At 55.4% G+C, this 17,242-nt stretch overlaps 8 protein-coding genes across 8 annotated transcripts; 2 read left to right on the plus strand and 6 right to left on the minus strand.

Moving 5' to 3' along the window:
• Positions 1-838: 838 nt before the first annotated feature.
• On the minus strand, positions 839-2,224 carry GGS23DRAFT_555036 (short-chain dehydrogenase). The gene has a single exon (XM_051515575.1). The coding sequence runs from the start codon at positions 1,987-1,989 to the stop codon at positions 1,219-1,221; it is 771 nt and encodes a 256-aa protein (XP_051374718.1). The 5' UTR covers positions 1,990-2,224; the 3' UTR covers positions 839-1,218.
• Positions 2,225-2,510: 286 nt separating this feature from the next.
• Positions 2,511-4,657, plus strand: GGS23DRAFT_555037 (dimethylallyl tryptophan synthase GliD1). Its single transcript, XM_051515576.1, has 3 exons — positions 2,511-2,973; positions 3,072-3,616; positions 3,705-4,657. The coding sequence occupies exons 1-3, from the start codon at positions 2,773-2,775 to the stop codon at positions 4,336-4,338; spliced, it is 1,380 nt and encodes a 459-aa protein (XP_051374719.1). The 5' UTR covers positions 2,511-2,772; the 3' UTR covers positions 4,339-4,657.
• A 442-nt stretch (positions 4,658-5,099) lies between these two features.
• GGS23DRAFT_555039 (uncharacterized protein) lies at positions 5,100-6,091 on the minus strand. Its single transcript, XM_051515577.1, has 3 exons — positions 5,707-6,091; positions 5,437-5,608; positions 5,100-5,355 (listed from the first exon to the last, which is right to left on the minus strand). The coding sequence occupies exons 1-3, from the start codon at positions 5,941-5,943 to the stop codon at positions 5,192-5,194; spliced, it is 573 nt and encodes a 190-aa protein (XP_051374720.1). The 5' UTR covers positions 5,944-6,091; the 3' UTR covers positions 5,100-5,191.
• A 484-nt stretch (positions 6,092-6,575) lies between these two features.
• GGS23DRAFT_555042 (uncharacterized protein) lies at positions 6,576-8,275 on the minus strand. The gene is made up of 3 exons (XM_051515578.1): positions 7,440-8,275; positions 7,061-7,354; positions 6,576-6,894 (listed from the first exon to the last, which is right to left on the minus strand). Exons 1-3 carry the CDS (start codon positions 8,024-8,026, stop codon positions 6,756-6,758), a joined length of 1,020 nt encoding a protein of 339 aa, XP_051374721.1. The 5' UTR covers positions 8,027-8,275; the 3' UTR covers positions 6,576-6,755.
• A 251-nt stretch (positions 8,276-8,526) lies between these two features.
• Positions 8,527-10,780, plus strand: GGS23DRAFT_364440 (cytochrome P450). The gene is made up of 5 exons (XM_051513281.1): positions 8,527-8,860; positions 8,920-8,983; positions 9,088-9,467; positions 9,536-10,108; positions 10,187-10,780. The coding sequence occupies exons 1-5, from the start codon at positions 8,695-8,697 to the stop codon at positions 10,657-10,659; spliced, it is 1,656 nt and encodes a 551-aa protein (XP_051374722.1). The 5' UTR covers positions 8,527-8,694; the 3' UTR covers positions 10,660-10,780.
• Positions 10,781-11,147: 367 nt separating this feature from the next.
• Positions 11,148-12,789, minus strand: GGS23DRAFT_555044 (uncharacterized protein). Its single transcript, XM_051515579.1, has 4 exons — positions 12,595-12,789; positions 12,393-12,534; positions 11,802-12,335; positions 11,148-11,717 (listed from the first exon to the last, which is right to left on the minus strand). Exons 2-4 carry the CDS (start codon positions 12,433-12,435, stop codon positions 11,458-11,460), a joined length of 837 nt encoding a protein of 278 aa, XP_051374723.1. The 5' UTR covers positions 12,436-12,534; positions 12,595-12,789; the 3' UTR covers positions 11,148-11,457.
• Positions 12,790-13,134: 345 nt separating this feature from the next.
• Positions 13,135-14,842, minus strand: GGS23DRAFT_555049 (uncharacterized protein). Its single transcript, XM_051515580.1, has 2 exons — positions 13,884-14,842; positions 13,135-13,698 (listed from the first exon to the last, which is right to left on the minus strand). Exons 1-2 carry the CDS (start codon positions 14,731-14,733, stop codon positions 13,190-13,192), a joined length of 1,359 nt encoding a protein of 452 aa, XP_051374724.1. The 5' UTR covers positions 14,734-14,842; the 3' UTR covers positions 13,135-13,189.
• A 205-nt stretch (positions 14,843-15,047) lies between these two features.
• Positions 15,048-16,563, minus strand: GGS23DRAFT_594170 (short chain dehydrogenase; the record flags this gene model as incomplete). The annotated part of the gene is made up of 9 exons (XM_051518120.1): positions 15,048-15,104; positions 15,235-15,371; positions 15,446-15,582; positions 15,664-15,736; positions 15,861-16,034; positions 16,101-16,108; positions 16,174-16,357; positions 16,419-16,471; positions 16,529-16,563. 9 exons carry the CDS (start codon positions 16,561-16,563, stop codon positions 15,048-15,050), a joined length of 858 nt encoding a protein of 285 aa, XP_051374725.1.
• Positions 16,564-17,242: the final 679 nt, after the last annotated feature.

The raw sequence follows: 17,242 nt of genomic DNA on the forward strand, positions 1-17,242 counted from the left end.
GAAACCGAACAGAACTTCCTCCTAGCGAGCGAGGCTACGGGTAGTAAAGAGAGATCTCGAGAGTACGTTAGACGTTGGGTTAATACGCTGGCTTGTTTAACGGTGAAGCCGTCTTTTATTGTGCCAGGAGCAATTACTACAAGCACTACAATTACTACAATTATTGCAATTATCATTGCTACCTACTAGCTAAATACAACGGCCGCTGCTGTTGTCGTGGTGCTTCTTATGCCTAAGTTCAGTTAGTGTTTCCGTTGCTCCATGGTTTGCCGCTGGCATGGTTTACAGTATACGCTGTCGGCAGGCCAAAAGAGGGCGATTCTATGCTGGGTAACGGTCGCCTACGAGGAATACGACATACCTACTTGCATAAACGACAGAGCCAAATTCGTGGACAACGCGACAAGCAGGTACCTTAGGTACCGGTACGATGACAAGGTACGGATAAGCCTGCGTATGCGTGCCAATACTACATATGACGTCAGTAGGGCAGTTCCCGACGTTCGGGAAATGCACAACTCCAGTTCCTCATCCCTGTAGTTGCACCTGAGAATGCCCGAGCTCAGATGCTTCCGGATCTAAGCGCTCCAGGGTGGGACGCTATCTCCAGACTAACCCCGTAATCTCCACCACTACGCAAGCCCACCCCGGAGAGCGTCACGGAGGTGAGATCCGTCATGACGCGTCGTCGTGGGTTACAGTCGTGGTGGCCGCCGGCCGCGGATCGAGATGTGGCTACACAAGCGCAGATCGCGGCTCATAAGTAGCCCCGACCTTTTTTCTATGGCGCATGAACGGCACGGCATGTCAATATCTATTACCTACCTACGCATGGCAACGATGTTTCGCCCATTCACGAGATAAGCGTATCACACAACGTAGGTATACCCAAAACTCCAGCGCTACAGAAACGGCTATGGGCTTCGGGACGGGCTAGAGATAGGTCAACGCGAAACAGGCGTGCAGCAGTGACAAGTCAATCGGCAGGCAACTTGATTGAGAATCTGAGGAGCCTCATGAGGGCTCAACTCCAACATGATATAGACACTATACATAACGACTAGTTACCCTCGTTTATATGTGGTATGAGGTCTATATCTGCCAAAAGGTAGGTAGCGGCTTCTTCACGACCACAACGTCTACCCCTAGAATCCGTGTCCCGTCTTCGCAGGCGCGAATAATCTTGCGGGACGCCGACCTAGCTGTGAGATTCGCAGCTCACCAGCCGTACTCGACGAGCTCCTCGGCCTGGAGCTTGCCGTACAGGTCCTCCGGCTTGCCCTCGATGGCGGCCCTGACGATGTTGGCCGCGCCCTGGCTCGGCTCCTTGACGCCTCGGTTTCCCGTGAACTGGGTCTTGGTGTGGCCGGGCGCGACGGCGACGACGGTGATGTTCTCCGGCTTGAGCCGCGATGCGTCGACGGCCGTCAGCATGTTGAGCGCCGCCTTGCTGCTGCGGTACTCGGGCGCCGGCAGGCTGGCCGCGTTGTATATCGTGTCGGTGGCCAGTGCGACGCCGATCTGGCCCAGACCCGTCGTCACGTTGACCACCCGGCGATCCTGGTAGGGGGAGGCGCGCAGCAGCGGCAAGAAGGTCTCCGTCAACACGGCGACGCCGAAGACGTTGACGTCGAAGACGAACTGGTAGTTCTCCCGCAGGCCAGGCTTGCGCACGGGAATCTGGCCGTTGACGCCGGCCGAGTTGATCAGGATGTCCAGGTGGCCGAACTTCTCCTTCACCAAGTCTCTCGCCGCCTCGATGCTAGCGTCGTCAGTGACGTCTAGCACCACCGGCGTAAGCGCCGAAGTGTCCACGTCGGCATTTTCCGACTTGAGCTTGGCGATGGCCTCCTCGCCCTTGGCGACCGATCGGCTACCGAGTATCACATGGTACTTCCCCGTGTCAGCTAGGATTTTGGCCGTGGCATAGCCGAGGCCCTGGTTGGCGCCCGTGATGAGAATAAGGGGCTTGTTGCTAGAAGAAGGCATCCCGAGCTGGTAATCAGGTGGTAAAGTAGAGGCGGATATTTCTTATGAAGGCTACTGAGCCAAGCGAAGATCAAGATAAAGCTGGTTGGTTGGGCTGATTGAAGTATGCCAGATACCAACTCGTGGGGTTTGGCGCGAGAAAAGGTCCTTATGTAGGCGGTGGTGGTGGATGTCGGTTTTATGCTAACTCCAGACAGGCAAGCGCCGATGCAGTCTGCCACAACTCCGTCCAAACTCCAGCTTTGCGCGATCAACGCAGCAAATTGGCACGCGGCGCGGGCCAAGCTCTGGATGGCTGTGACAGGATGCATCGATGCGACAAGCCGTATCCTTTAGGTAGGTCCTACGTAGGGCAGCCGTCACATGGAAAAACAAGGCAACTGGATGCAAGGGATCCCTACTGGGGGTAGTACCAGGCATCGATTTGATGTTAATACGGAATTCAAGACGATCTGAGTAACCGAATTGGCACCAGTGAGACGATGTCAGCTCCCACCGACTTAGATGGCTTCTTCTTCCCCACCAGCCGCTGTCCGGTCACCGAGACTCGAAGGAATTCGCTTTCCCGTGCCGTTCGGCGTTGGAAGCCCGACTGGATCCCACGAAATATGGCTGGGCCCTTTTTCGCGAGGGCCGCGCAGGTTAGCACTGCATATACATAGGTGTGCAGCGCGTACAACGTCAATTATAAAAAAAACCACCAGATACCGAATCCCTATCCAGAGCGCAACTCCTCACACACAAGTACCAAGCGGACTGATTTAATTCGAAGAGTACATCGTTATGGGTTCTATAGCGTATCCAAAGTCGACGGGGTCGACCACCCCGGCGTGGGAGACCTTGTCTCAAATACTGCCTCGTCGCGATGCCGCTAAGAATTACTGGTGGGATCTAACCGGCCTACACCTGGCCATCTTGGTGCACGAGGCCGGCTATTCGCTAGCTAAGCAGTACGAAGCGCTTCTGTTTCACTACCACTGGACCGTATGTTTAGAACCACCCCCTCTCTTTCCCCCTCCCTCGTTTCCCCGCCCCTTTACTACTTCGCTTGACAATGTTGGAAGGACTAACATTATGAGCAGGTCCCGTATTTTGGGCCAGGACCAGGACCGAAAGGCGGCCCGGCTGTGTGGACGTCCCTCCTGGGCCCAGATGGCTCACCCATAGAATATTCGTGGAAGTGGAACGGGGCCAAGGGCGGCCACCCTGCGATACGCTACAGTATCGAACCCATCAGTGAGGCGGCGGGTTCAACCGTAGATCCTCTGAACCAACAAGCAGCAACGGAGATGATCCATCGACTAGCGGCGCAGGTTCCCGGAGTCGACCTTAAATGGACCGATCACTTCTTAGCCACTCTGTTCGACCACGACAAGTCCAAGTATGCACAGGAGGCTGCCGAGGGCGCTCATTACACCACGACCTTCATGCTAGCCGCCGAGTTCGACGATTCCGGCCTTTCGTTTAAGTCTTATTTCATCCCCCGCAAACTCGGCCAGCCCAAGGGCTTGATACCTTTGCCTCTATGGAAGGAGTCGCTAGCCCAGCTTCAACCCAAGAATAACGCCCGCGACCTCGTTTACGACTTCGTCGAGACGAGCGCAGAAGGCAAAAAGCTAGTTCCTATGTGAGTAACGCCCCGCGCAGCTATTTATACCCGCGACAGCGGTCCATGATAATTCACCGGGTGAGATTACTGATCGCGTCGAGAATAGGATCCTGGCCGTCGACACGGTCGACACTTCCAAGTCGCGGCTGAAGTTCTACTTCCAGACGGCGAGCACGAGCTTCGCGTCGGCCCGCGAGATCATGACGGCGGGCGGGCGCGTGCCGCTGTCGGCGGCGCAGCTGGAGGAGCTCCGGAGCCTGATCGGGGCGGTGACGGGCACGCCGGACGACTTCCCAGAGGATGCGCACGTGGAGCGGACGCGCAACTACAACCCGGCGGCGGTGGACAACTTCGTCGAGCTACCGGAGCTGCTGTCGGGCTACATCTACTACTTCGACATGGCGCCGACCAGCGCGCGGCCCGACGTCAAGCTGTACGTGCCCACGCGCCACGTCGGGCCCGACGACCTCAGCGTCGCCCGCGCCCTGATCGCCTGGCTGGAGAAGCGCGGCCGCGCCGCCTACGGCCAGCAGTACATGAACATGCTCGAGGGCATGGCCGCCCACCGCCGCCTCGACCAGGGCAAGGGCCTCCAGACCTACATCGGCATCATGTTCAAGAAGAATGGAGACCTCGACGTCACGTCCTACCTCGGCGCCGAGGCCTTTGACCCCATGCGCGTCGCGAGCGCGATAAGGGGTCCGGCGAGGCCGCCCAGGTATTCACCAGGCTTCGATTAAGGGTTGGGAATCCGGTGGAAAGTGTCAAAGCTGATGTATATGTATATGTTGAACAGAGACTCCCTGTCAAAATATCGCGCGAGGGCCGCAGGTTAACTCTCGTGCTGTTCTCTGGGTCTCCCAAGCGGTAGTCGCAGTTAGGAGCAGTCCTCGCTTCAATGACTTCATTTACAAGTTATTGGTTCTTAACTAGGCGTGGGGGTTAACCTTCTCGTGATTAACGACAAATAGAACTTCTGCCGTTCAAGCATCTCGGCGATATCACAGTTATTAAGCGAACCGAGAGACATTTAGGCACCCTGAGAGGGGGTAGTAGGCGTATGAGTCGTCGTCAAGATCACAAGGATTGAAATAGAAAGGAGTAATATTAGATAGTAATACTCAAGTAATTACTCTAACTCGGTTGTGACTGGGTGTGAATGCAACGGTATTGCAATGATGATGCGCTGGAATACACCCGTAGTGGCTACGAATTGGACTCGAATCGTCGGGCAGAAAAGGGGTTGCTAAATCTTCATGCACCACTTTCCCACATGGATAATATTCTGATTAACGGTAAACGCAGCGAAATACTTCATTCTCGGACCCTTTTCAACTCGGGATCTCAGGATAGTAGTAGTCAAACACATGTATCTGTCCGGCTTCATATCAAAATCCTATGTCTCGGAAATAAATGTACTTAAGTTGTCATGCCTGACCCCTTATCAAAGGGTATTCGGGGTGGGTTGCGCTAATTTCGACGAACTGAAGAGACAGGCAACTAAGTTTGCAATTCACTTTTATTGTTGGTATTCATAGCTATGTCTTGGGGCTATCTATCCCTTTTCTTTCCCGGCCATATACAACCCGAGACCTAATGAGACACGTCGGCATAATCCCCTGCCAGATCACCAAGGTACTCTTCGATCAGCTCGCCGTTAACCTTGTACGGCTCTACATCGAGCAGTACGAAGAGCATGCGCCCCGAGCGAGTCTCGTCGAGGTTCTTCCACTTGTGCATGCAGCCTCTGTTGACGCCTGTTTTACACACAATTAGTCACTGTGTGCTTTTCCTGTCTGCAATAATCTCGACAATAGATACCTAGGTGGAGGACTTACTCATGTCTCCCGGTAACATAACCTTGCTCTCGCCCGAGTCGAGAGAAAGCAGGAATTTGCCCTCGACTACGATGCCGTAATCGATAGACATAGCGCGGTGGATCGGCGACTCCATACCAGGAGCGAAGTCGATCAGGCGGGCAACACTCCCACCAGGCACGTGGATAGCCGGCTGCGACACAGGGTAAGTACAGGTTACCATTGAGTATTAGGGTGGGTTGAACGCAGAAAGCGCGTCAATCGCAAGCACCAAACTTCGGGTAGGCCTACTTCGTTGTCCCTAGCAAAGATCAAGTCCTTGTCGTCGTTCATGTCCACCTTCTCCCCCTTGGTGCTGTAAATGATGTTGGCCACGGCCTGGCCTTGCACCATGATGCGGTGGTGGTCACCATCATCGTCGACAATGAAGACTCCCTTCCCCTCCTTATTGTGAGAGGTGATGAAACGACGTGAGGGACGGAGGTCGTCGGCGGGGAACTTGGTGATGGGACCTTGGGGGGCGGACATCTTGGCTAGATTAGGTATTGGTATTCTCGTTAACAAAATGACTAGCTTGGTACTGCCCGTAACGATTTCTAGTAGGCATCACACCATATCGAAGGCTCTTTTAAGGCCAACTAGAAGACGATGGGAGCGGATCTGGGGCTCCGCAACGAGCCGGAGAATGCGCTAGTCGCCTTCTGGGCTTCGCGATGGACCGATCGGGAAATTCGGGAACTGCGGGAAATCGGGGAGACAGGGGTAGACAGATCCAGGCCCGCCGACGCATCCTCCCCGGTCCTCATCACGGACGGGGCAACGGGGGGGGACTGGGATCGCCCAATGCCACCCATGTCCCTGCAGCTGCCCCATCGAAGCGCCATGGCGCTGAGACGGGCTATCTGCTGAGATAAGACGAGGTTGACACAGGTCTTCTTTCGCATCCTGCGCCCAGTAAACGATGTCATTGCGTCTGCATGTCAGACCTAGCCAAGGTCCAGCAGATCACCGCAACTGCAATTGAGCAGGCTGTCGGTAGGGTCTTTTGTCTTTAAGCATTGGCGATAGGGTTGTCGGACCGTTCCGTGACTCGCGTCGTCTACAAAGCACATCAATCTTGGCCAAAGCGCTAGGTATATCTTATTTATTTCTTGTGAACAGGGGTCTGTCTGCGCCAATCTCTGACGCCATTGCTGTAGTGTCTCACTTCTGCTATGTAAATACCCAACCCCATTAGTGCCAAATGCAACGCCATCCTTCCTGTTAACGCCCTGGGGTGTCCATAATTCAAGCGCCCGTAATTTGGCTCACTGTTCTCCCCCCATAGGTTGCCGTGTCTTTTAAGTGAGACTTCCCTGGGTCCCAACTATTTCCCGAATCCCCGGGCACGTCTGCTCCAATAGGATGACAAGTTCTCGCCATACCTTGGCCTGGGCTAGGCTTCCTTCGGTGCTCCTGACGAAGGGAGAGAGCGCAGACCTGGCCTCGAGTGAGCAGATGAGAAATGGCATGGCATGAATGCTGCCAAGGGATCGATTCTGTAAAGGGGGGGGTGTCGAGGAGGGGACATAGCGTGAACAAGACCGGGAGAAGCGATAGGAAGGCGGGACATTGGGGATGATAACACGTAGCGGGGGTAACATACTCTTGAACTTCACCGTCATTTAGATACATGCCGTGATTCTCCTTTCCCTTGGTAATGGCCGCTACAAGAACACGGCCACCCACCTCGGTTGTCCGGGCCACGGCTTTAGCGAGCAACCAGAACGCGAAGCCGTGGAATCCCACGGCGTCATTGAGGAGACCGGAGACGCAATAGCCGGGAGTTAAGGAATTAACTACGACGCGGCCGGCGCCGGCATCATCGCCACCTTGTTTGTCCAGTGCATCTGCCAAGGCTCGTGCAAGCAAGATCTGCAGCAGTTTAGACGTATAGTAACTGTTGAGAGGACGTTCATGTTAGTGGAGCTCGCATGGGAGACAGAAATAGAAATCGTTAGGTAGCACTGCATCCGATTGCGTACCGTTCGTTCATGTTCGTCTTCGCCTTGTTGTCCAAGGTCTCAAACGTATTCTGCGTTTTCCATTCCGGCAGATTGACCAGGACGTGGCGATCCGAGGCCACGAAGCTGACGCGCGGCGTGATGTTCCATTTCCGGGCCGATGACTTGAGTGCCGGCACCAGCAGAATGGCCAGCAGGAACGTATTGATGACGTTGGTAGTCATCGTGCGCTCGTGACCGTCGGCGAGCTCGAAGAACTGGGTGTACATGCCGGCGTTGAGGATGACAGCGTCGACTCGGTCCAAGGCACGTATCTCGGCCGCGAACTTCTCGACCGAGACATGACTTTCCATGTCTAGTTCGTAGACGCTTACCACGCCCGTACGCCCGGTGGAGGCTTCGAGCTCAGAAGCTGCTGCCTTTCCCTTCTCCGGTGACCGCACAGCGAGGATGACGGAGGCGGCATTGAGGTGCAGAAGGTGACGGGCGGCCTCGAGGCCGATCCCCCTATTCCCGCCCGTGATTATGACCGTCTGGCCGGTGAAATCGTGGTTGGGTACCGGAGGCTCTATGAAGAGCTGCGAGTACAGGAACGATGGCACTGACATGATTATCAAACCCGCGCCTGCAGTGGAGAGGATATACCCTAGAAAAAGAGCCCCTTATTACCCGGTAGAGAGAGTCGCTCGATTCGCGGCCACGAGTTTTCTTAGATGGTAAAAGATACCGACTTTCTATCTTCTAGTTTTGCCCACATACCACAACCGTCTATTATTGCCAAAAAATGGGAGCCTCAAGCCAGCTTCCCCTCAATTAAGCCACAACCCTTAGCTCAACCCTTGGCTCAACTAACAGATGACCAAGTCTCGCCGAAGCGCTAGTAAATATTATGATCGGGGGTCATAAGGCGAAGTACGCAGTAGTGCACAGGACGCCGCCTCGAGGTTTCTAGCCAATGGGCAGGTCTCGGGGGACGATTCCCGATCTACCCCGAGACCCGGGCCCGGGCGAGGCCAGATTCCCGGCCATAGTCCTAACGATCGATTGAGCAACAAGCCATCGCACGACATCGAATGATGGTTTTTGGTTCACATTACGGTAGAAAGTACAGAAAACAGAGCCGTGAGACCTGCTTTGGTGAATATCTACTCTGGCTCTGGGCCTCTGTCATCTTTTTGTTAGGTGTCTACGCGCAAACCTACGTGACGACTGCAAAGGATTTGGAGCTGTGACCACGCGTAGAGTGGCCGCAGTCAACTATCTTTGCACCGTCAAAATGGATTCGCTAAAAGAAAATTTGTCGAAATTGGAGTTATCGAAAATTGATTTGTCAAAATTGGATATCTCTACCACAGTTTACTACGTTGTCGCGGCGGTAGTGCTCGGGTTGGCGTTGGGAATTATTCCCCTGCCTGGTGTTCGACAGAAAGGCCTACCTCCTGGTGCGTATCACGAGAGCAGCGCAGAGGATATGAGAATCATCTTGCTAACGATGACTTAGGACCGCCGACGATACCTTTTCTTGGGAATACTCACCTACTACCTAGGAGAGGCATCCATCTCTGGTTTGTCCCCAGCCCCCCTTCCCCTCCCCTCTCCCCCTCTCCCTTTCTCCCCTTAAAAAAGAACAATAATCAGAAGACGGGTAGTCACTTACCACAGAGTCAAGGTTCACGGAATGCGCAAGAAAATATGGCCCGGTTTTCTCCTTGAAGATCGGTTCCAGCAACATGGTCATCTTGACTTCGGGCCACCATGTGACCCAGCTCTTCGATAAGCGTTCGCTGTATTACAGCAACCGGCCGCCTTCATACATAATTGGGGAGAAGGTGTTCGGCAACGATCACCCCATGTTTATGGATGCTGGTGACCGATGGAGGCACCGTAGAAAGCTCTACTTCCAACTCTTGCAGGAGCTGAAGTGCAACAAGGATCATGTCCGCATCATCCAAGCCGAGACCGCACAGTTGTTACGCGATATCTGTCTCGAACCTGCGGGGCTGATGTTGCACCCGGGTCGATTCAGCAACAGTGTCATCATGACTTTAGGTGAGCTGCGCCCCTGATCGGCGAACATCAACGCGAGACTTCAGGCTAAACTGTACATGCATACGCAGTGTTCGGTATACGCACCCCTAGATACGATACCTCGCACTACCTGAAGGTACAGAAGATCATGACAGACCTCAGCTCGCTTGGCGAGATCGGTTCTACGCCGCCGGTAGACGTGATGCCGATTCTCAGGTATCTTCCCGAGCGGCTCTGGGGCAACTGGAAATCCAATGCCGAAGCTCTGAGGAAAGATGTCCAAAATACGTACGGCGCGCTTGTCGACCAGGTTCTGGAGCGGCGCAAGACTATCGGAAGTCTGGATACCTTCGTTGACCGTTTATACGACAACCAGGCGAAGCCGCCGCTGACTCGACACGAAATTGAGATTATGTGCGGCAACCTCCTAGAAGGCGGCACCGATACCATGGCTACGACGGTTCTTACGTTCCTCCAGGCAGTCGCACGGAACCCAGAGATTCAGGCCGAAGCCCAGAGGGAAATCGATTCTGTGACGGGTTCAGGAAGGACGCCGGCCTGGAGCGACTACGAGAAGCTCCCGTACGTTAACATGGTGGTCAAAGAAGTGCTGCGATGGCGGCCACCCGCGCCGGGTGCTTTCCCTCACCTACTCGCCAAAGGTGTGTATAATACCTATAGCCGACCGCCAAGGTGATGGTGGCGCCCGTCTCATAGGCAGCAGAACTAACGGCTGGCAGATGATGTTATCGACGGCATGAAGATCCCGGCCAAGTCGACGGTCATCGTCAACATCTGGGGCGTGCATCACGACCCGGCCCGCTACAAGGCGCCCGAAGTCTTCGACCCGTCACGGTTCCGGGGCAAGACGGAGCCGGCGTCGGTGTATGCCAACTCGGGCGACTACGAGAACCGGGACCACTTTGCGTTCGGCACGGGGCGACGCATCTGCCCAGGCATCCACCTGGCAGAGCGCGGCCTCTTCGTCGCCATCGCCAAGATCCTCTGGGGCTTCAACGTGGCGCCGAAGCTCGACGCCAACGGCCAGCCAATCCCCATCGACATCAGCCCCGTCACCGGCTACCGCGATGGCTTCCTGAACCAGTGCAAGAACTTCGAGGTCGACGTAACCGTCCGGTCGGAGGCGCATCGCGCCACGATCATGGCCGAGGCTACGCGCGCTGAGGTGGAAGTATTCGGCTCGTACATGTAATTCTTTGAGCTCTAATATCGCTACGGCAAAATTGGCACAGAAAACATTGCCCTCGAAGGGAGTGGCATTGACTTGAACCCCCACTATAGAAAAGCCTACGCAGATACCATATTACAGGCCCGCAGAATTCTCACTGTGTGTTTACTGTGTATTGAGAGCTATAAGGCGTAGATATAACCCGCACTGTATTGAGCCACTATACATACCCTTGCTATCCCAGTTCCTCGCAGTGACGTTACTTTCACGGCCTTGCCCCCTGGGTAGGCAGATCTATAGTGACTTGGCGTAAGCCGCCATTAGGAGATATTATTGATAACGTCCCTCCTTTTCCCCTGATCTTTCTACGCATGCAGACAGTCCCCTGTGTTGCCGACTGTAGATGGATAGACTGCGGAAATTCCACAGTTACTAAACCCTCTTACAGGGTCTACCGGTACTTTTGGATTCTGTTTAACATAAATCACGTAGGTATTTGCGGTATTAATTGCTGATGGTAACTTATTGTCTCGTGAATTTATACATCCATGAGTCTAACTATCACATAGGTATGAATCTCGCTATTAGGCTTCAATTTAGTTACCTAGTCCCATATTGGTGGCGATGTCGACAAAACGGCAGCCTAAATTTTCATTGCCTAGACAAATATACCCAGTCTTTGGCGAAGGATTTCCGCCATCTCTTGGCGAGGCTTAAGGGGCGGCCCGTTTCTCTAGTCAAGCCAATAGACACGAGTAGATTCACCGTTTAGGTACCTCTGCGGGCTCTCGGCGAAGCACTGCGGCGAAGCACCGGAGGTAGCTAACAAGCCTGCACTTGCAACGTCGTGCCGCCATCCACGATCCACCCGACCCCTGTAACGTAGCTCGATCTGGGGCTTGTCATGAACAGGACCACGTCTGCGATCTCCTCCGGCTTCGCTATCCTAGCCATGGGAATCACCGTTTTCATCATCTTGGGCAGTTCGGGGTTCCCCTCCATCGCGGCGTCCACCATGGGCGTTTCCACCCACCCTGGACAGATTGCATTCACGCGGATGCCGTACGCGGCATTGTCCAGCGCTGTGGGAATTCCCTGGCCGTTAGCCTAGTTCTCACCGCGAGCGGATTGGGGGGAGGGGAGGAGTAGCGGGAAGGTAGACGAACCGGCATTCTTCGTCAACCCCATGACGGCGTGCTTCGTAGTCGTGTACTGTACGATGTGGGGCGTCGCCATGTACGAGTTGCAGGACCCGATGTTGAGGATGACGCCGCGGCCGACCTCGCGCACGCGGCCGGTCCTCGTGACGACGGTGGCGACGTCCTGGACCTTCATGACCTTGGTGACGGCCTGGATGCAGTTGAAGCTGCCCATGACGTTGACGCGCCAGAAGCGCTCCATCTCGGCCGCGTCGGCGTCGTCGACCGGCAGGTGGCGCTGCACGCCGACGCCCGCGCTGTTGACGAGGTAGTCGATGCGCCCGAACGCGTCCACCGCCGACCGCACCATCGCGTCCACGCTCTCCCGGCTGCCCACGTCGACGGCCACCGCCAGCGCCTTGAACCCCTCGCGCGACCCCGCCGCCGCCTCGCACTCGCGCGCCGTCTCCTGCGCCGCCTCGAGACGCAGGTCCGCGACGACGACTCCGCGAGCACCCTCGGCCGCGTAGGCCAGCGCGCACTCACGGCCGATGCCGCTGCCTATTTAGTAGGTTAGGGATAGGCCTTACCGATCGCCTCGCATCGCGAATTGCTTACCTGCACCCGTCACCAGCGCCACGCCGTTGATGTGGAGGGACATCCTTGCCGGGGTGGTCTATCCGTCCTGGCTAGAGTCTTTTCGCCGATTCCGTGTTGCCGGATTCACTGAAGTCTTGATTTTCACTTTGTAGCAGTCTGTCTGAACACTGGTTAGCTAGCTATCGATGTGAGACACGATATCACGCCAAACGCTACTTACTCTTTAAAACAGACGCCTAGCGAAATTAACCACGCTCAAAATGGGACGGGAATGTGATTCGACCCTATGGGTGTCTATAGCGTCGCACCCATGATCTTCCTCCTTTTCCTGAGCAGTGCGCGTAGGAACGTAGGTATCCAATGTTGAAGCCAAGATTGCATCCCGTAGGATTCGCCGATTCTCGTAGTTATACGTTCACCGCATTGCTTATGCCTATGCTGGGTTTCCCGATGCTGCGCGACGGTAGGACATGCTGTCACCGACTCGTAATACCGACAAATACGTAACCGCCCCCGGGACTGCTGGGACACTGAGCCCGTATAGATGGCGAGCAACAGGCATCCGCATACTTGGGCAGGCCGCTGATGGGTCTGGGTTTAGGGGCCGGGAACCCGTCAAGGTGGACCCCGGTCAGCCGGTGATACGCTGCCGAACTCGCAAGATGGACCTAGTAATCCCGCATGCGCCGACTCGCAGCCGCCGTCGCCTGCTGTCCCCGACACCGCGCAACCCCGTCCCCGTCACACCGCAGACACCGAAGCTCGCGTCATCCTTGTATTTGACTATTCCTACAGTTGTCCGACGGCTTTGCGTGTCACCGCGCTGGCTCTACGTGCGGAGAGCATTGTGCTACGTACTTCTCTCGGAGCGCTCGCGCCCGCTGGTTAAGCCACATGTGGATGCATTCGCACGCCATAACGAAAGCGGAATTACTGCCGCCCCCTCCCTTGCTGCCTCCAATGATGCTGTTGAGGCTGTTGCTGCCGCCGCCGATGCTCGAGATATGCGCTTGTAGATCATCGTGATTGTCTCCCTCCCCTCTCGTCTGCGCCCCCGCAGCCCTCATCCTAGTTACAGACTCGCCAAGCGACTCTAGAATCTTCTCCAGCTTCCGAAATTGGAGCAGCCATAGATGCTGTTTCATGTGCTCCATCTCCTCGTGGTCGAATTGCATACTCCCCCACAGGAGTGGCGGCGACGGGGCGGCCGAATGCGGGCGAGAAGGCCGCGGTATCAGTACTGTGCCCTGCCCATCGGGTCGGGCCAGCGCTAGAGCTGTCTCGAACCCCTGAATGATGCGGAATAATAGAATGCCAATCGTAACTATAAGACACAGAAAGACTTACGTTAGCGATCTACCACCTGCAACCTCGCGTCACGGGCCCTATTCGACGTGTCATCGACTATGGAGTCGATGGCAGGGGAGGGCAATGTGTAGGTAGGCAGGTCTTAGGGGGAAACGTTCCGCGGTGTTGGGGAACGCCATAGGGGTTAAGGAATGGCCGTACCAGTAACGAGTTCGTCTTTAGATTGGCACGCGCACTTTATACAGTCCTCGGAAAGCTTAGTCGCCTTCCTCAAGCGTGATAGCTGCACGTCAAAGGACGGCTGCTCACCTAGCCACGCGGACTGTAACATGTGGAGCGACCCGACCAGCCGGGACGCGCAACTGCACCTCACGCGGTGATTCGACGGACATATATCCTTGCCCTTATCCGGACTTAACAACCGTCTACCGTCGGGGTATATGGAGGGCCAGGGCCAGGACTCGTCGGGCAGCTCGGCCGCGGTAGTTAATGAGGCTGTAGTGTTCGGGTGGCCTGCATCAAATCCTCGTGAGGAAGATGAAAGGGAGGAGAGCCGCCGCGGCTGGCCGATCAGTTCTTGGTCTTGGGGTAAATTCAAGTGGCTTCCCGTGGGGAACAGGAGAGAGTTCCTCTCCACGTAGTCCGCCGCCGCCGATGCCGCCGCGGCGCCCTCATAATCCAGGCTCCGAAAGTACAGCATATTAGGATGTGCAAAAGAGCAGTCGGCATAGATCCCCGCGTGCGCTTCCGCGCCGTTCAAGGTGCCGTCGCCGGCGGAAGACGGAAATAGCCGAGATAGGGTCGGACTTAGAAATGATAGGTTGGCGTTGCTGAACGAGGAAGCATTCGGCGGCGCCACTTGGTGGTATGACTCCCCGACCCGAGCGGCCGACCTGTGACTCCGGCGCGACAGCCCGTAGATGCACTGGATGCCGTTCTTCTCACATCGCCCGCAGGTAGGCTTCGCCTGACTGCACCGCACCTTTGACTCGCTACAGGCGTCGCACGCCGCTCTTAGCTTGGCGGGTCTGCCATCGACGAATCCTGCCATGGTCGACGACGATGGTCCTGGGAGGAAAAGGTCACTAGGGTCTTCTGCTGTCTTTACATGGCCAGTAGGATAGTCACGGTGTGCCGCAGTCCTGCGTAATGCATGTCACGTGCGGGTGTTTTACACTATCTCAGAATAGGCACTATATAGGTATGTATGTCGCTTAATAACACCTCACAACCCTTCATCAATCCTTCATAAGGGTATCCTGCCATTTCGGATGTTTTATTATCTCGGATAATTTTTATCTCCAAGCTAATAAAGGCCCACTAATTCCTCCTCGCTCGATAACGACGCGCTGACATGGCCTTTACCTAAGTACGCGTCGCTTCAAGCTTCTTCAAGTTGAACTCTCTGGAAAACATCCAATCCTAGATGTCGCCACGTGTCAGCACCGCCGTCTTACTCACCCTCAGTCCTACTCGGCGCTTTTGCCGGCCGCACAATAGCCAGACAGAGTTGAGGATATTTTTGGGGGAGGGGGAAGGGGGGATTACTCACCCAGAATGTCCTTGGCAGAAGCATGTCGCCATATCTCACGATAAACGTCCTCGCTCCCGTCCAGAACCAGACACTGGGGTTCGGCTTGATTACCTCCGCCACGACAGAGCGCGCATAGACCTCGGGTGGAGTGGTGTCTTTTCTCCCATCAAGCCGTCAGCGTACGCGCCAAGCCAGGATGCGCTCGGTAGTAGGACTTGGCTGGACTTACGCGGTGTCCGCCCCACGTGGTTCGCAAATTCCTCGCTTAGCGGGCTGTAGAAGGAGTCGGCCGGCAACGTCCTCCCCTTGTCGCGCTTTAGGATGTTGGTCGACACTTCGCCCGATATGATGTTCACCACCTGGACGCTAGCGGTTGCATGCAACGTCGAGGGTCAGTACATGGGGAGAACCTTAGCCAAAAGAGAGGCCGCTCGGCCGGCGCCTTACCCGAGTGGTTTCATCTCTACTCGTAGGGTGCTGCCCCAGTGGTGTAATGCTGCCTTGCTTGCGTTATAACTGGCTACGGGCGCGAGGGTCTGTCAGCTAGCTCCCTCGGCTCCCTCTCTCAGCCCATTCTAAATGCGAATCACGGACGGGTATGGCAGCAGGGGTTGGGGGTAGGGGTTCAGGAGGATGCGGCTCACATCCATACACATAAGGCACGATTCCGCCAACGCTGCCAATGTTCACTATCTTTCCCCGCCTTTGGATGATCAGGGGGTGGAAGTGGCGGACCATTCGCATTGGCCCGAACAGGTTGACGGCGAACATTTTCTCCACCTCCCTGACGTCTGTGTCGATTCCGGTCATGGTGTAGCCTGCCGCCAATCAGTCACGTCCTGCACTCCGGACCTTGTCTCGGCCTTAGTCATCGTCTCACTTACAGATACCTCTAAGAGGTTCAGAGAAGTCAGTCTATAATCAGCACGTTCCGGCTCTCAGGTTCTCTTCACTAACGCGTTGTTCACCAGGACGTCTAAACCTCCGGGCGAGATCTTGGAGACGTTCTTGACGAGCTGGTCGACGTCGTCGTCCTTTGTCACGTCCGCGGTGAAGACATGAATCCCATGCTCCGTGAGATGCTCTCGAGATTCGTGAGCTAGAAGTGTGGTGATGACCGTGAAACCTTGGTCATAACAGACTTCGTTTCAGCCATTCGGTTTGACAACAGTATAGTTGCTTATAAGAAGTTATGGGCATACCTTGTTTCTGAAACTCCCGAGCTAGTGCGTGTCCGATCCCACCCTCTCCGCAACTAAAGCCCTGGTTAGCATCGATAAGTCAACTACCAGATGCGGCGTAGCTCAGTTACCCTGTGATAAGGACGGAGTGCCGGTCTGGACCCATTGTGTCTGTTTGCAGATTCGGAAGATGAGCGCGATAAAGGAAGGGCGCAATCGAGACTGGGTCCAGGTCGGTAGGTCTGTCTAGCTGTCTAATATGCTTCCAGTAAAACCAGCAACAGGAGGACGATGGGATAAGCTGGTTATGGTGTGGCATGCCTTAGTGCTCCCTAAATCACCAGGATTCGTCGCTCCTCCGGGGGGGTACTTGGGCAACTCGGCACCCTGACAGGTGGTTTCTGTCTTTTCTAGTCTTACGGGAACTCCGGTGTCGGCGAATGGCGCATCGGTGATCTCGGCGTTTAGGCGTGTTAAACACCCAAAGTACAGGGGTAAGGCCAGTATAACGTCGCCGAAAGAGCATGCATGGATGACGTCTTCGGATTGACCAGGCCGTCATCCCGCAACTAGAGAATGCCGGAAGGCATACTATGTGCTCTCATCCGGGGATGTATGGCCGCCAACGTGCCGGGCCCTTACCCTCACCGCTCTGGTTTCGGGCACCCGAGGTTGAACTAACTAGATGTGCTTGTGAAGGGCTGTCGGCGCGAAATCCCGTATGTAAAGAGCATGTTCGAATTCTTAAGTGAATTAGACATGCTCTTGAGGTTAATAGATCACAAGAGTCGCAGTTTCGAGAGGAAACAGCGCTCACCTTTTCCTAGTGGTTAGTGAGACGAAGT

Source organism: Durotheca rogersii (assembly GCF_024521655.1).
Source record: "Durotheca rogersii strain YMJ 92031201 chromosome Unknown GGS23scaffold_4, whole genome shotgun sequence".
NCBI classification, from domain to species: domain Eukaryota; kingdom Fungi; phylum Ascomycota; class Sordariomycetes; order Xylariales; family Xylariaceae; genus Durotheca; species Durotheca rogersii.

Excerpts from the sequence above, each read along its gene's own strand:
- GGS23DRAFT_555036 (XM_051515575.1), bottom strand. The coding sequence starts at position 1,989 with ATGCCTTCTTCTAGCAACAAGCCCCTTATTCTCATCACGGGCGCCAAC.
- GGS23DRAFT_555039 (XM_051515577.1), bottom strand. The coding sequence starts at position 5,943 with ATGTCCGCCCCCCAAGGTCCCATCACCAAGTTCCCCGCCGACGACCTC. Across the intron at positions 5,609-5,706 it reads TCTTTGCTAGGGACAACGAA|CCGGCTATCCACGTGCCTGG; the intron begins GTAGGCCTACCC and ends CCTGTGTCGCAG. Across the intron at positions 5,356-5,436 it reads TATGTTACCGGGAGACATGA|GCGTCAACAGAGGCTGCATG; the intron begins GTAAGTCCTCCA and ends TGTGTAAAACAG.
- GGS23DRAFT_364440 (XM_051513281.1), top strand. The coding sequence starts at position 8,695 with ATGGATTCGCTAAAAGAAAATTTGTCGAAATTGGAGTTATCGAAAATT. Across the intron at positions 9,468-9,535 it reads CAGTGTCATCATGACTTTAG|TGTTCGGTATACGCACCCCT; the intron begins GTGAGCTGCGCC and ends ATGCATACGCAG. Across the intron at positions 10,109-10,186 it reads CCCTCACCTACTCGCCAAAG|ATGATGTTATCGACGGCATG; the intron begins GTGTGTATAATA and ends AACGGCTGGCAG.
- GGS23DRAFT_555044 (XM_051515579.1), bottom strand. The coding sequence starts at position 12,435 with ATGTCCCTCCACATCAACGGCGTGGCGCTGGTGACGGGTGCAG. Across the intron at positions 12,336-12,392 it reads GGCGCTGGTGACGGGTGCAG|GCAGCGGCATCGGCCGTGAG; the intron begins GTAAGCAATTCG and ends CCTACTAAATAG. Across the intron at positions 11,718-11,801 it reads GGGGTTGACGAAGAATGCCG|CGCTGGACAATGCCGCGTAC; the intron begins GTTCGTCTACCT and ends GAATTCCCACAG.
- GGS23DRAFT_555042 (XM_051515578.1), bottom strand. The coding sequence starts at position 8,026 with ATGTCAGTGCCATCGTTCCTGTACTCGCAGCTCTTCATAGAGCCTCCG. Across the intron at positions 7,355-7,439 it reads AAGACGAACATGAACGAACG|TTACTATACGTCTAAACTGC; the intron begins GTACGCAATCGG and ends TCCTCTCAACAG. Across the intron at positions 6,895-7,060 it reads AATGACGGTGAAGTTCAAGA|GTCTGCGCTCTCTCCCTTCG; the intron begins GTATGTTACCCC and ends ACTCGAGGCCAG.
- GGS23DRAFT_555037 (XM_051515576.1), top strand. The coding sequence starts at position 2,773 with ATGGGTTCTATAGCGTATCCAAAGTCGACGGGGTCGACCACCCCGGCG. Across the intron at positions 2,974-3,071 it reads TGTTTCACTACCACTGGACC|GTCCCGTATTTTGGGCCAGG; the intron begins GTATGTTTAGAA and ends CATTATGAGCAG. Across the intron at positions 3,617-3,704 it reads GGCAAAAAGCTAGTTCCTAT|GATCCTGGCCGTCGACACGG; the intron begins GTGAGTAACGCC and ends CGTCGAGAATAG.
- GGS23DRAFT_555049 (XM_051515580.1), bottom strand. The coding sequence starts at position 14,733 with ATGGCAGGATTCGTCGATGGCAGACCCGCCAAGCTAAGAGCGGCGTGC. Across the intron at positions 13,699-13,883 it reads TAAAGACGAACTCGTTACTG|TTACGATTGGCATTCTATTA; the intron begins GTACGGCCATTC and ends TGTGTCTTATAG.